Here is a 15,392-nt window from a genome sequence, read left to right on the forward strand (position 1 = left end):
AGATCTCCTGAAATATTCAAACAAAACTCCAGCACTATGCATTCATAGATTCTGATCAAAAAGGCAATACACAAAGTCATTTAGCTTATGTTACTTCATTTTGTTTTATTTTTCTGTAAAGAAGCAGGACTTCATGACTGCACCGGAAAATGATGTTAAAATATGTTTTTCTGTAAAAAAAAATGCCCGAGGTTAAGAGCTTATTCATATTCATAATCATTATACAGGTTCACATGCTGATCACACATTAAATTATTGGTCGCTGTAAAAATAGAATAAAACATTACGTTTCACACTTGCCTTGAGTATAGCATCAAAGGGGAATTCCGCCAATTTTTCGAAATTTCTACATAATGAAACTGTTAAGATGTAAACAGTCAGTTTGATTGGTTTATTGTAAAAGTGCTTCATTCTGGAGAAACGCACCAAGTCAAAATTGCAGCAGTGGTGAATGTAACTAGATGTCCAAAACTCCTCCAAAAGCGTCCTCAACAACTTCTTACATACAAAGATTATGAATATGCTCCCTGGTGCCAAAAACATAGTTTTACAATAAGTTTGAAACAAGATTTTGGCCTAATCTTTTTACATTTTGGCCTTTTTTATACATTAATGGCAGGAAGGTGAATGCAGACAAAATAGTCACCTTGCCAAAAAAATTCAGATTTAATATTATTTCACCATCATCAACATTACATATCAAAATTCAGGAGACACATGTAGATTCACTTGTCATTTTGGATAGCAAACACATCTATTTTACATCAAACTACTCTGAATACCTTTGTTTACATCTAAGCAGCTGAATTATGCAGATATTTTTAAAAATTGGTCGAAATTCCTCAGGTCTGCTCTTCAGCCCCTTTGGCACACTGACCATTTTTGATAAGCAAAATACTCTTAAACCCTAAAAGAAAAATATATCAGCTTGCAGTACAGTTTGTGTCTGAGGCAGCAGATGGCACCAGAGCTTTATAGGTCTTTGTCTTTGACTTCTTTTTGCCTATTGGAACCTCTCAGACACTGAAAACGCCCTTCATCCCATGCAAACACACATCATACCGACTTATCATACCTGACCAGACACAGATTTACCGAACTGGAGCTGGAGTGAATGAAATCAGCAGCCTGTATGCAGAGTTTAGAAGACTTTCACCAGAGCTGTAAATTCCAATGACTACTACAGTCAAGTCAAGTCAAAGTTCATTTATATAGCACTTTTTTACAACAGGGATTGTCACAAAGCAGCTTTCCAGAAAAATCCAGAGAGGAACCAAGACTCAAAAGGGGAACCCAGATACCAGCTAGACCGCAAAACAATAACACCAGAGCAATATGAACAGATAATTATGTTTTACAATTAGTGTAAAATATTAAAATGCAGAAACAGGGAAAAGCAGGTGAAGCAATCACTATCATCAAATAGTTTGGGTCTGTGCATGCAGCAGTATCATCCAAAGGGTGAGTGGCATGCAGGTGGGGTATGTACAGCATTGTATAGCAGGAAGCTCCATGGTGGTCAAGTTGTTCAGCTCAGTAAATATAAGCAGTTGCTTAGGGCTCTTAAACCCCAAACGCATGTAATATATCGCTGCTGTTGGAACAAAACCTTGTTTCTCCATTTTTGTGATTTTTTTAGTTTTTGACATAATATAGATGGGCCTGTTGTTCTTTACATTGTGTGTAAATTTCATGATAAGCATACCAAAAGAAACGTCCCAAAATGATGTGGAAAAATGTCTGCTTCCATTGACATACATTAAAAGTAAAGTATGTTGTTTCTTTCTCCTGTAAAGTTACTGTTTTGGAGATATGAGGTTTTGAGCTGACAGCAACGATATTTTCATTTTGTTTTATATATTTCTTATTTGTGTTTTGCATTTTCTGTAAACTTGGCATTCATTAAACTTTATTCCTGGCCAAAATTAATGTTTAATTGGAGTGTGATGTTGTTTAGGACCCCCAAATGTTCAGGAAGGCCAGGAGTTTCATCAACTAATTCAACAAGAGATTGAGAAAAGCAATCCAGAATGTAAAAGGCACTTAGCAATATATTGCTTAATTAACATTAATCCATAACAAGAAATAATGACTAAAGTGGAATACATGTAAAATGTTTATTTTTTATATTTTACTTTTATTTACACGTGAATCAACATACCCATAAAACAAGCAAACAATATGTTTGCAAAGATACAAAGCATGTAATATAATTTACTGAAGGTCATCTATATTTCATGACTGCCCAAACATATCTGCAATATTCTATTATGTCGAGAGTATCCTCTGTAAGCTCTTTGAATGTTATGTATGTAACGTTCCTATGTCCTTAACCTCCCTCCAGTATGGTTCACCTGTTGGGCCCCTCCCAAAAATATGAAAATAATCAGCAATCTGAGTTCCACACAGCCCCTGATGCTGGTTTCTTACAACTTTTACTCTTAACTTTGTTCCTTAGCTACATTCTTTCACAATCCTCAAAAAAAGGAGCAACAGCTACATTTTACTGGACCTTAACCTTTCTGACGAAGAAAAGCTCCTAATTTTACACAATAAAATGACAATTATTACATCTAGTCCCTGTTGATGTTTACATGAAAAGGATCATAACGCTTACTGTGATCAAAGTTAAATATGCATTTCATGAACATCTACTTGAACATTTTTATACAAAGATCTCATTATGATACATATGAGAGAGATGTTGATTGTTGATTTTAAAGTTCTACATTAAATTCAGTTTCTTTTTGCCAATGTAAACTGTGATTAATTCACTTAAAGTGCTGTTGAAAGTTCATCTGAGTCTTTACTTGGGCTACGCCCTGAACTATCAATCAGATCTGGTTCTGTGTCGTTGGCCTCTGTCAGAAGTGTTACCAGTGTGGCCAATGTGGTGCTTGGATCAAGGAATTTGACAATGGGAATATTAAAACCTCTTTCTTGGGCAAATAGGTTTTGTAGAGTCATGGCCAACATGGAGTCCACACCTAGAGCAGCAAGGGTTGTGTCTTCATTCAGCCTTCCCTCTTTAACACCAAGTGTGCTGCAGAGCACAGACCTGACATATTCACGTGGTGAAGAGGTTGATTTCACACTCTCCATTGTCAGTTCTGATTGTTTGTCATTCCTGATTGCCTCCAGAACCAAGGAAGAGAAACGCATCCTAAGGGAGGCATTCTGTGAGAGGACATGGGTCCTCAGGTTTTTGAAGTTAAATTTACAAACAACCTGTTGGGGTCTGTTCAATAGGAGGCATTCCTGCAAGCATTGGTGGATTTCATTCACCTCCATGATCATCATTCCCTTTGACTCAAGAAACTTTTGGAAAGTATCTTTATTTAACAGGAGACCAAGGTTCAGAGCTCCCCAGTTGATGGACTGTCCTGCAAGTCCAATGTTTCTTCTGTAATGACAAAAGGTGTCCAGGAATGAGTTGGCTGCAGCATAATTTGATTGAGCTGCATTGCCTATGAAGGAGGTGATTGATGAGTAGCACACAAAGTAGTCTAGTTTGCACTGCTTGGTAGCATGGTGTAGATTGAGAGCTCCACTGACTTTTGGCTTCAAGACTTTCTCATACTCAGCTTTGTTGAGGCTTTCAATTAAGCCATCATGAAGCACCACCGCACTGTGGAACACACCCTTAATCGGACAAGACGGCAAACTTTGTCTAACGACAGCAATCGCTTTCTCCACTTGTGCAAGGACAGAAACATCACATCGCAAACTGAGTATGACCGTCTCATATTGATTCCTCAAGGTACTTATTTCCTGTTGCATTGTCGGGCTAGGACTACTTCTTGAGAGAATGAGAATGTAGCCCCCACCTCTCTGGGCAATGAACTTCACGGTTTCAAAGCCAAGCCCAGAAAGTCCACCTGTCACAATATACACAGAGTTCTTCTGAAAGTTCTGCTTTGGTTCTAGAAGAAAGGGAATCTCAGATTGGTTGTTGGGATCCCCAGCTCTCAGTGTAATTGCACGTATTGTCTTGGAACAGATGTATGATTCAGAGTTCTCCATAGGCAGGATGTCTGTGCCTCCAGATGCTGCTTTTTGGACAGTAACTGCCAGGAGATCCAGTGACTTGCTGTCCAAATGCATGGACTTGATCCATTTGTAGATTTGTGGCCTCCGTAATTTGAGTAACCCCCTCTCGAGGATTCTGGAAATTTGAATGGGGTGCACACAAGCACTGGCATTTTCTTCTCTGAGAATTGTTTCACAAAGAGAAAGTGAATGTTCGTCCTCACAAACAGCAACAATGTGCTTAACAGAGTGAAGTCTGCATGCCTCTGAAAATAGAGTTGTGTCAAATGGAGGCAAGAGGACAAAGACATCAAACTTATTTGCATTCTGGATGGTGCTCCTTAATTCTGTCTCTACAAATACATTCCATCCTGATTTGGCTGCAGTCAGGGTTAATACTTTGAGGAAGCATGCATCAGGCGCTGAAGAGAAGATATCTAATCTTCTCTGCTGTTTTGCCTTGGGTAGTGAACCCTGCAGAATTGCCCAAGAAAGTGCTAAAAAGGATACACAAGGAGTATTCCTTAAAAATGGAACTTTCTTTGCTTTGTAGCACACATCCTCTGGGATTTCAATCTTGGAGGATGCAGCTATGGGGAAACATGAGACAATGCGATCTCCAATTTTAAGACGACTTACGGCCTTACCCACAGCCGTCACTGTGCCACTGAAGTCAAGGGCTAGAAGCTTGTGGTCTTGTGTAGTGTGGCTATTCCAGTAAATTGTCTGGCCAAACTTTAGAGCAGAAACGCTGACTGGATAGTAATCTGATGAATGGACACAAACTTTGCTCAACTGAACCTCCACGTGATTCTCCTGGATTTGACTTGGACTTGAATCATCACTTGGAATGGCTGATAAGCAAGTAATTTTGTAAGGATCAGCCGTCTTTAAGATGACCATTGGCATATGAATGCTATTCACAGAACTGTGTGGGCTGGACAAGGGTGTGTGCACAATGTTAGGCTGCAGAATCTGCCCATCTTTCACCACCAGCTCTGGGTATTTACTACAAGGGTATGATTTAAGGACTTCAGCCAAAGCCTCAACATCTTCTCTAGAAACAGAGCTGATGTCTACAAGCTGGAAGAGGAGTTCTGAAGCCTCCGCTGCGCATGCTCTTGTCATACCGGACAACACAAATCCTGGGCTAATTTGATCCACTGTGGTCTCTGCAGCTCGGAAGGTTACTGTTCTGATTGAGTTTGGGAAACTCATGGACTTCAGCTCTGTAATGATTTGCCGGAAAACCTCGCAGCAATTAGCCATTGTCTCCAGAGTTCTATCAGCATTGCAAGTAGTAAGATTACTATCACTCCAGATAAACAAGATTTCCTCAAAGGTTTTCTTCACAGCTGAAATGTTCAGTTTCAACAACATTGCTTGAAATCCCTCACACAGCAATTGTTCTGCATACTTAAAGGAAATGTATTTAGAGGTCGGGGCCAAGTGATTCTTGAGGGCCTCTGCAAGTCCTAACTGATCAGCAAACACTAATGCCTTTGGGAAATGAGTTGGCTTCTGTTCTTCTGAAATTACGCGAAAGTCAGTATGGTAGAAATACTCCTCAACTAAGTAAGATTGGCTTTTGAGGAATTTAAGCCTCACCTGCTTGATCTCAACCAACACTTTGCCATCTTTGTCTGTGAAACAGCCACACACATCCAAGTAGTCAGTCCCCACCTCAGTGGCTCTTAAGTACATGGCCATCCTTTCTTGTAAGGGCTCAAAAACAGTGAGGCTACCTATTGCAGCAGGAAAGCCAGGTCTTGATATAGAGGTGTTAGCTACAGTCATGGGAAGCAGTTGCATGAAGTAGTCAAGAACTACAGGGTGAATGTGGTAGTCATGCAACTGAGGGAGCAGCTCCTCAGGAACAGACACTGTTGAGATGGCTTCTCTGAGTTGTTCCCCATAGTGTACAAATCCTTCATTTCTGAAGACAGATTCATGTTGAAACCCACCAAGACGCAGATTATTATAGCACTCATCATAACTCATTACCGAAGTGCATCTTTTGTAAACACTGTCAAGTGAGATTCTTGTCTCTTGACCCCCTCCTGTCCTATGCATAACGCTTCCTGAGGCAAAGGTTGCCGCACTGGAATGAATGTTAAACTTGGTCTCATTTTCAGCTGGTTCAAGTGTCACTTTCATCTCTGGCGAGTTCTGGTTGTATACAAATGGCCTGTGAAAACTGACACTGAGCTGCAGCATGTTGAGTGGTACCCTTGGTTTTGTGTCTGCCATGCAAGCTGCAAGGCCTAGTTCAGCATAAAAAGAACCTGGGATGATGGGTATACCATTGTTTTTATGCTCATTCAGGTAGGAAAGTGAGCTGGAGGTGAGATCACAATTGAACTCAGTGCCATCTCTGAATGTCTGTGTAAGCACAGGGTGGCTACCTGTAGATTCTTTCAGCATAGATTTGAGAATCAGTGGTTTTTTGACACAGTCAAACTGATACCTTGGCAAAGCAATTGGATTGGTCTCACAGCCTCTGTAGAGCTGGGCCCAGTCTACTTGAAAGCCAGTCTCAAACAGTTTAGACACAAGTGTGAGCATTGTCTCATGGTCTTTTTCTGGTTGAACTGAAGAAAGCACTGTTGCTTCCTTTCCCACTGTTTCTATGATATTCCGCTGCAAAGCTCTTCTTGGGCCTATCTCAACAAAAACCACGTTCTTCTTGTCTTTTGTTGCAGACCTCACAGCCTTTTCAAAAGCAACTTGCTCCCGGATATTCTGAGCCCAGTATGTACCGGTACAAAAATCAGTGTGGCTGGCAATGTTCCCTGTCACAGTGGAGTACAACTCTGTAACCATTTCATTTTCCTTTAGGGAGCCAATGGTGCTCTTTACCTCTGAGAGTATTGGATCCATCATATGGCTATGGTAGGCAGCAGGGACCTCCAAGACATGAAGGAAGAGATGTTTGCTGTTCTCCATGGTGCTTAACCTTTTGTGCACATCATTGATTGAATCTGCGTCACCTGATAGTGTACAAGATTGAGGGCTGTTGTAGGCAGCCAAGCAAACTCTTCCTGAGTAAGATGGTAAGAGTTTCAAGACTTCTGACACAGCCATGTTGCTGACAACCAGCATCTTGCCTCCAGTTACTCTGCATTGCAAAGTACTACGGTGATAGATGACCTTCACTGCATCTTCAAGAGATAGCAGCCCTGAGCAATGTGCAGCAGCGACCTCTCCAACTGAATGGCCAAGCACAGCATCTGGCCTGATGCCCCACTTTTTTATCAGCTTAAAGAGGGCAACTTGTATTGCGAAAAGGAGTGGTTGAATGACTTCAGGATTTGAAAACTGACAACCGACATCTTCTGAGTCACTTTCAAGCATGTCTATCATGCTAATGCTTTTGTAGCTTTGGAAAAGACATTCAACATCTCTCACTTTCTCTCTAAAAACAGGTTCCTCTTTTAAGAGCTGCCTGCACATGCCACGATAGGTAAGGCCATTTCCACAAAAAACAAAAATTAGCCTTGGGTCTAGCTGTGATGGTTCAATCTTTCTGTTTTTAGCAGAATGTAGCTGCTCTTTCAAATCTGACAGGGATGACGCTCGAAAAGCCTTTCTGTATTCATTTTTTACATGACTTCTCCTGCATGCCGAAGTGTATGCTAGACTTTGTAAGTCTATGTCAGTGTCTGTGTCAAGTTTTTCAACAGTGTCTGCAATCATCATCACAAGTGATTTTTCTGAGGCTGCGGAAAGGACAAAATACTGGTCAGATTTCCTAGCCTCAGTTTTTGGAACCAGGGCTTCTTTGTACTGTTTGACAATGGCATGTGCATTTGTTCCTCCAAAACCGAAGTTGTTAATACCTGCAACCCTTGAAACACTGCTTGTCGTTTTCCATCTCTTTGCTTTTGTGGGGATGTTAATATTCAGAGCCTTGGCATCTATACTGGCACTGTTTTCTGAGTAGAACAATGAAGGGACAATGGTCTCATGCTTCATCATCAGGAGCACCTTAATTAGTCCTGCTACTCCAGCTGCAGATTCAGTGTGTCCAATGTTACCCTTCACCGAGCCGACACAAAGTGTGCCAGATTCTGCAGGTCGTGCTTTAGCTATGACCTTAGAGATGCTGTTGGCTTCAACTGGGTCACCCACTGGTGTTCCTGTCCCATGTGCCTCGATGTACTGAACACCGGCCATGTCACTTTTTGTGCAGTAGATGCTGCTGAGAAGCTCTTCTTGTTGTACCATAGATGGCTTGGTGATTGGGCTGGCAGTGCGGCCATCTTGGTTCACAGCAGTTTTCCTAATAATGCCCCAAATATGGTCAGAATCTACAATAGCCTAGAGTACAGAAAACAAAAACATAAATGAATAACACAATATACTATATGAACTTGTGTGCCAATTAATCATCAGAAACTAATTAATGAACCCAAGTGTACCTTTTTCAGGGGTTTCAGCAGAACAATTCCACAGCCTTCCCCTCTCCCATAGCCATCTGCTGCTTTGGAGAAGGGTTTACTGGTGCCATCGGGGGAGATCATCTTGGCTCTACTAAGAGCCACAAAAAGATGTGGTTCAAAAATGCAGCTTACGCCACCGCACAAGGCCATCTCACAATCACCTGAAATATAAAAAACTGACATAGTAAGTTGTCACTCTTCATTCAAAACATGTAGATAATTTCTAAGTGCACAGTGTATTTATATGGCACTGTTACAGTGCATTCGCTCATATGCTTTTAGCAGGTGCATGAACTAAAGCCAATTTTTTGTTTTTTTTTATTAACAAATCACAGGGGGTGGCACGGTTGTGCAGTGGGTAGCGCTGTTGCCTCACAGCAAGAATGGCCTGGGTTTGATTCCCAGCTGGGCGACCAGGGTCATTTCTGTGTGGAGTTTGCATGTTCTCCCCGTGTCTGCGTGGGTTTCCTCCGGGTACTCCGGTTTCCTCCCACAGTCCAAAAAACATGCAGTCAGGACAATTGGACATGCTAAAATTGCCCCTTGGTGTGAGTGTGTGTGTATGTATGTCTGTCTGCCCTGTGATGGACTGGCGACCTGTCCAGGGTGTGTCCTGTCTTCCACCCAATGACAGCTGGGATAGGCTCCAGCACCCCACCATGACCCAGAAGGATACGCGTTTTAGATGATGGATGGATGTATGTATGTATTAACAAATCACAGTAAAATTCTGCAGTACTACCAAGCCATTGTTTTAACCTGGTATAATGCTGATAACCTTGCCAGCAATCCTAATTTAAAAACTGGTTAAATATCAGGAGGAATTAATTGACATTTTACTGCATGGTGTTGCTATATGGCAACAATTAGTGTGTGTCTAATTCAACATTTATACACAATTACTTTGGGGGAAAACACACGCACCATCTGTGGACAGTCAACTTCTTTAAATGCAAAAAAATTATTTAAAAATTATTTTTCTAATGCTAAAATTTAGTTGTTGCCATATGGACAACGAAACTACACTCTGCAATACACACAATAGAAGCAAATATATATACTGCCAAAGAATACATTTGAAATTTCCATAGCCATTTTACACTCCAAGTTGAGCTTTTAATTCAATGTAATAATTTTATTTACCTTTCTGATATGATATCTCTCTCTCTATATATATACATACATATATATATATATATGTATATATATATATATATATATATATATATATGTATATATATATATGCATGCATTATGCATACATTATATATATTATTGTGCTTCCATCGCATACATTACAAATTTACAGTTTAAAAATCACAAAATGATTCATTTCCACTATGTTTCATAATTCATGTAGTAAAGGGTTCAGATTCTTGTTCAGTTCATAGAACTACCTGAGATCACTTTCTTACCCTGTTTAATGGCTTGACATCCAAAGTGAAGCGCAACCAGTGAGGAAGAGCAGGCACTGTCGATGGACAGAGAAGGTCCAGTGAGGTTGAAAGTGTAAGAGATTCGGTTTGCTGCTATGCTCATAGCCATGCCCGTACCCGTCCAGTGATCGATGGTATTTGGGTTGCCTTTCATTTTGTTTAGCTCATAGTCTCTGTTCATCAACCCTGAATCAGATCATTATGAATAGCCATTAGTAATCACATCTTAGATGGAAAGCAGGTTACAAATGGAAAAGTACAGTAACTTATTGTCTTTGTCAGTTTAGAATAACTGGGTAGTCAAAACAGTCCCACATTATATGGAGAGTCCTCTACAGATGCTTTAAATTATTTAAATTATTAAAAAACAATCTAGTGATTCTTAAGTTTAGGGTTAAGATTACAACCAGCATAAGTATTAGGAGTAAGGATAAAGTGTAAGAGGAGGTTTTTAATTAAAGTTAAGGTTAGGCTGGAGCAGCTGAAATGGGACTCATTTAAGTAACTTTTCAGCCTTAAAAAATAATAATAAAACAAAGGCAGTCCAGTCACATACTGCATTTCTGAAAAAAAGTAACTTATCACTGTTACTTAACTGGCTAATAGCTAATTTAGCACAGAATTCTTGCCAAATTAGCTTAGCTAGCTACTTTTTCTAAACTCTTTTTCATTTTCTTCATTAGGCCTATCTACTCCTTACTAATTCGTTACAGTGAGATAACCAAGCTGGCCAGCTAGTGATTAAATGAAAGCTAGATAGCTTAGCTTCTGTCAATCTGTCATACTTTGCTCAATTTCACCATTGCTGGAGTGGTTAATCATGAGAGTCGCTAGTTTTAGGCTGGTCACTTTGAGCAAGCACATACACTCACACATATAAGTACAAGAATGCTCAGACAAACTATAGACTTGTTATAGAAATGTTACATCCAGGTATCTGTAGCAGGCCAATCTAGGAGTTAAACCAGCAGCCCCCACCTCAAGTGTAACAGCCCTGGTTTGCTGATTATAGCTGAGTCTCGTCCAGTGGATTGAGAGTAGATGAAGCTGATGTTAGCCTCTTATTCTCATTTCTTGCTCCACCTTAAATGATGTAGCAGTCACATTCAGACGCCTGTACGGGTGCTAGCATGTAACTGCAGCACTATTTAAAGTAGAATGGAAATTAGAATATGAAGCCAAAATCAGCCTCATGAGATTAGCATATCAAATTCAGCACGATGGTGTGAATCTGGTACTAGCTGACACACCAGGCAGTATTACAGAGTTCATTACTTTTCTTTTTGGTGAATTCTACTACATTGTTCAGAAGCATTGAAAGTAATGATATAGGGTTACCTGTGCAACACTACTTGTTGTGTCAAAACACCTCTAAACTCCAAACCCATACAGACCCATTCACACCACCTTTCAAATTCTGAACAGGCTAACCTGTACCTGCCAGGCTAGACTCCTAGCTGACCAAATACAATTGGCAAACTGGGCTTATAGCATGTAAACTGGACTGTGAGGTCTATAGTTTATATATGTGCCTTCTTGTGTTTATATATGTTTTTATGTATGTTTTTAAGCCAAAGGTGACCAGTCCAAAACTACACTGACCCACCAGGAATTCTCTCAACCCCTTCAATTACCCACTATGACATGGGCCAGAGGAAAAAGGAAAGAGTGTTAATACAAACTCACAGTACTGTGGCAAGTCAGAGCCCAATACATTCATTGAATTCTCAATCCAAATGGCCATTATGTACAAGTTATCCATTTCTTATATTACCAGCAATGTTTAATATTAATATTTATTTTTTTTTACTATGTCCAGCCTTTGCCTTTATTACACTTCCATTCTTTTCAGGAGAACTGTTTTTTTTTCAGAAATCTGTAGGGATATTTTTCCACACTTCCAAAGTTCAGTCTTAGAAATTGGTCACATTTTCTGATTCTCACAATGCAAGTAATCCTTATTACTTGCCCCCTTTCAATAGATTTTTCAAACTTTAGTTTTGTAACTATTTTTCTCATTTATTTTCCTATTTATTTATTTTTCTTACTGGGAATTAAATTAATAAAGAGTAGTGCACAGTACTGCAGCTGAATTTAAATTAAGAGCAAGTTAAGCATTTACAACGAACCACCCAAATAATATATAGTGATATTACCTAGAAACACTCCTGTTTTTGTTCCACTGGCCTTTTCCACTGGAATGCCTGCATTTTCAAAAGCTCTGTAGGTGCAGTGGAGCAAAAGTTTGTGCTGAGGGTCCATTTGGCTTGATTCTGCCTCCGTTACACCAAACAACCTGTGGTCAAACTCATTGATCCTGTGTTAAAAAAAATAGATTGTCAATGTAAATGTATCTTTAGCTTAAGTTTAAGTAATGTTCTATTTGAAACATAAGATCATTTTACGTAAATTATGAGAATCTGGATACTGAATCAATTCAGATTTTGTTATAAATAAATATACTGTAAGTATAAATATGGCTTGTCAGATCAACCTTAAAATAATTATTTCATGTGGTAACAAGCAATTGAACTAGTTTTATTCAACTCAATAAAATTATTTTGACTGAAAAAAATCAATCATTCAAAGTATTTATTTAGGTTGAATAAAACTAGTTAATTTACTTGTTGCCACATGAAGTAATTTTTTTTAAGGTTGATCTGATGAGCCATTTTTTATAGTGCATATACAGATTGTATATTTGCATTAAATAGTCATTCAATGAGAAAATCAATAAATTGATAGCAATGATAACAATAATATGACCTCATTTCATTGCATTCATCATTTGGCATAGAGTACACAGTGCTTTACCCGTCTATGAGAGCTGCTCTGGCAGTATATGTCTTTCCAAGTTTGTTTTGATCTGAATCGTACCAGTATGACCGGTCAAACCTCTCATTCGGAATTTCTACTGTACAGTTTTTCCCTTCAAGAAGAACCTTCCAGAAGTTGTCAACACCTTCACCTGAAAGTTTAGAAGTGAAATGTATGAATTTCTAGTTCTAATTTATTATGAGTAAACAGTAAAAATCTGTCCATGCACCCAACTCATACATACATACATACATCATCTAAACCGCTTATCCTTCTGGGTCGCACCCAACTCAGTAACACAATAAACGTAACAGAGATATTCCATAAAACAGCAAGGAAATTTGGTTAAAATACCAAAATAGTCTAGTTTTTTCTTCTTACCTCCTGGAAAATTGCAGCCAATCCCTATAACCGCAATTTCCTCACTTGTCTCTTCCATGCTGATATGTAGGTAGTGTTTATCAAATGAATGCTGAAATTTTGCCACCCTTATTTTCTTAGCGTGACAGGTAACTAAGGTCTGGCAGAAGTACAACGCACTATATATCCCTTTTTCCCTCTGACCTGACCGAGAGTTTAAGTGACTAGCAGTGCTTCCAGTGAATAAGCTAGTTAAAGATAATGAATGAATCACCAGTTCCTTAAAGTCATTTTCATGCTGTATTTTATTACACTGTAAACTTTGGAACGAGGAAGTTGATTTGAAGTGGTTTTGAGGTTTGATTGGATGTAAAATATTATTTTTTTTAAACTAAAAACTAAATAAAAAGTTTTGCTTTGCATTGTTTCATTCAAAGTGGAAAAGTGGAATTCATTGTAAATCATTTTATGCTTTGTAAGGTGTACTCCAAAAGGAAATCATTATATTATGTTACTTATAATTACTAAACATGTCAACTGTAACTACAACAAACTGTGGTTATTATCCCATGCAGATCTGAATACGGAATACCATGCTATTGGAATAACTTTGTCTATAACTTATATAGACATAACAACCATAAGAAGCTCATAACAACAATAAGAAGTGACCGACTGAAGCAGTATTTAGATTTATGTTAGATTTATGTTATGTTAGATTTGTTTGAACATGTTCATAGTTGTCATAAAATTAGATACACTCTTAAAACAGATGTGCATGGGCCACACTCACTCACCAATCTGCCTTCCCAGGCTAGCTGTGAGGTTGTGCCAAGTGACGGTAACATAGACAGGAAGAATGTGCAGTTTTTACAGTCTACACTATTTAAAATAGCTTACCACAGTTTCACAAATCTTGGTGTTAGGGTAACAAAAAATTCAGGAGACCTGCTAAGGGTAAATTGGGAGGGAAAAATAGAGCAATTAAAACAAAATATTGACTATTGGAAGACTTTACCCATGTCACTGGCTGGAAGAATTAATGCAGTTAAGATGATGGTGCTCCCACGGTTTTTGTATGTTTTTCAGACCATCCATGTTTTATCCCACTCAATTTGTTCAAGCAATTAGACTAGCTGATAACACCATTCCTGTGGAATTATAAAATACCAAGGATATCTAAAAAACATTTATGTAAACTAAAAGAAGAAGGTGGTTTTGGTCTACCTAATTTTAAACTGTACTATTGGGCAGCAAACTTAAATATTTTCTCATGGTGGAAACAAGGCCTGACAGACTTTACAGCTAACTGTCCTGCATGGTTGTCAATAGAAAGGTCTCTCTGCAATAAAACCACACTACCTGCCATACTTAACAGCCCTAATAAAGTGAATAAATCATTGTATGATGGGCATTTTATAATAAGCAGTGCTCTTGTGGAAGCAGATATGGAAGCAGATCAAAACTCATATAGATAGTCCAGATACATACCTGGATAGCCCCATATGTAGAAACCATGCCTTTCCCCCTGCTTTAAATGATATTGTGTTCACTCAATGGAAGGAAAGTGGGATAAAATGTATTAGGGACTTATATAAAGATGGTAAGTTTGCATCATTTGCTGAACTTCAAAGAATGTACAAACTCCCTGTCTCACACTTTTTTAGATATTTACAAGTCTGGGATTTTGCAAGGTCACATCTGACTAACTTTCAGACCATTTATGTACATAATACACTTGAAGAAATTAACCGATTTAATCCTTTGGACCAGAAGGCAGTCTCCAATTTTTATCGAATATTATTAGGACATATGAACACTAGTACAAAGTCAATTAAGCTTCTGTGGGAAAATGAGTTAGGAATGGAAATAGAAAACGATGTATGGGAGATCTGTCTGAAGAATATGCATAATTGCTCAATAAATGTAAGACATAATGTAGTCCAGTTTAAAACCCTGCATAGGATATACCTCTGTAAAACTAAGCTTCACAAGGTTTTTCCAAATATTTCTCCCTTATGTAACAAATGTAATGCAATGGAAGGTACACTGATACATTCGTTATGGGCATGTAGTAAGCTACAGACATTTTAGGGCAGTATTTTTAATTGCCTGTCAAAAGCATTTGGAAGGGACTGGAAACCTAATCCACTTTGGGCTGTGTTGGGACCAACCAATGACTCGGTAACAGTGGAAAAACATGAACACCAGGCCATTCTTTTTAGTATGGTTATTGCAAAAAAAATATATACGACAAATGTGGAAACAAGAGTCAGTACCAACATATGACATGTGGATAAAGGAACTA

The 15,392-nt window shown here is 38.8% G+C and overlaps 1 protein-coding gene across 1 annotated transcript; it reads right to left on the minus strand.

Moving 5' to 3' along the window:
* Positions 1-2,724: 2,724 nt before the first annotated feature.
* LOC118803680 (phthiocerol/phenolphthiocerol synthesis polyketide synthase type I PpsD-like) lies at positions 2,725-13,309 on the minus strand. The gene is made up of 6 exons (XM_036564146.1): positions 13,106-13,309; positions 12,722-12,875; positions 12,064-12,224; positions 9,887-10,093; positions 8,451-8,632; positions 2,725-8,349 (listed from the first exon to the last, which is right to left on the minus strand). Exons 1-6 carry the CDS (start codon positions 13,161-13,163, stop codon positions 2,776-2,778), a joined length of 6,336 nt encoding a protein of 2,111 aa, XP_036420039.1. The 5' UTR covers positions 13,164-13,309; the 3' UTR covers positions 2,725-2,775.
* Positions 13,310-15,392: the final 2,083 nt, after the last annotated feature.

The sequence above is a fragment of the Colossoma macropomum genome, unplaced genomic scaffold, assembly GCF_904425465.1.
Source record: "Colossoma macropomum unplaced genomic scaffold, Colossoma_macropomum, whole genome shotgun sequence".
Taxonomy (NCBI): Eukaryota; Metazoa; Chordata; class Actinopteri; order Characiformes; family Serrasalmidae; genus Colossoma; species Colossoma macropomum.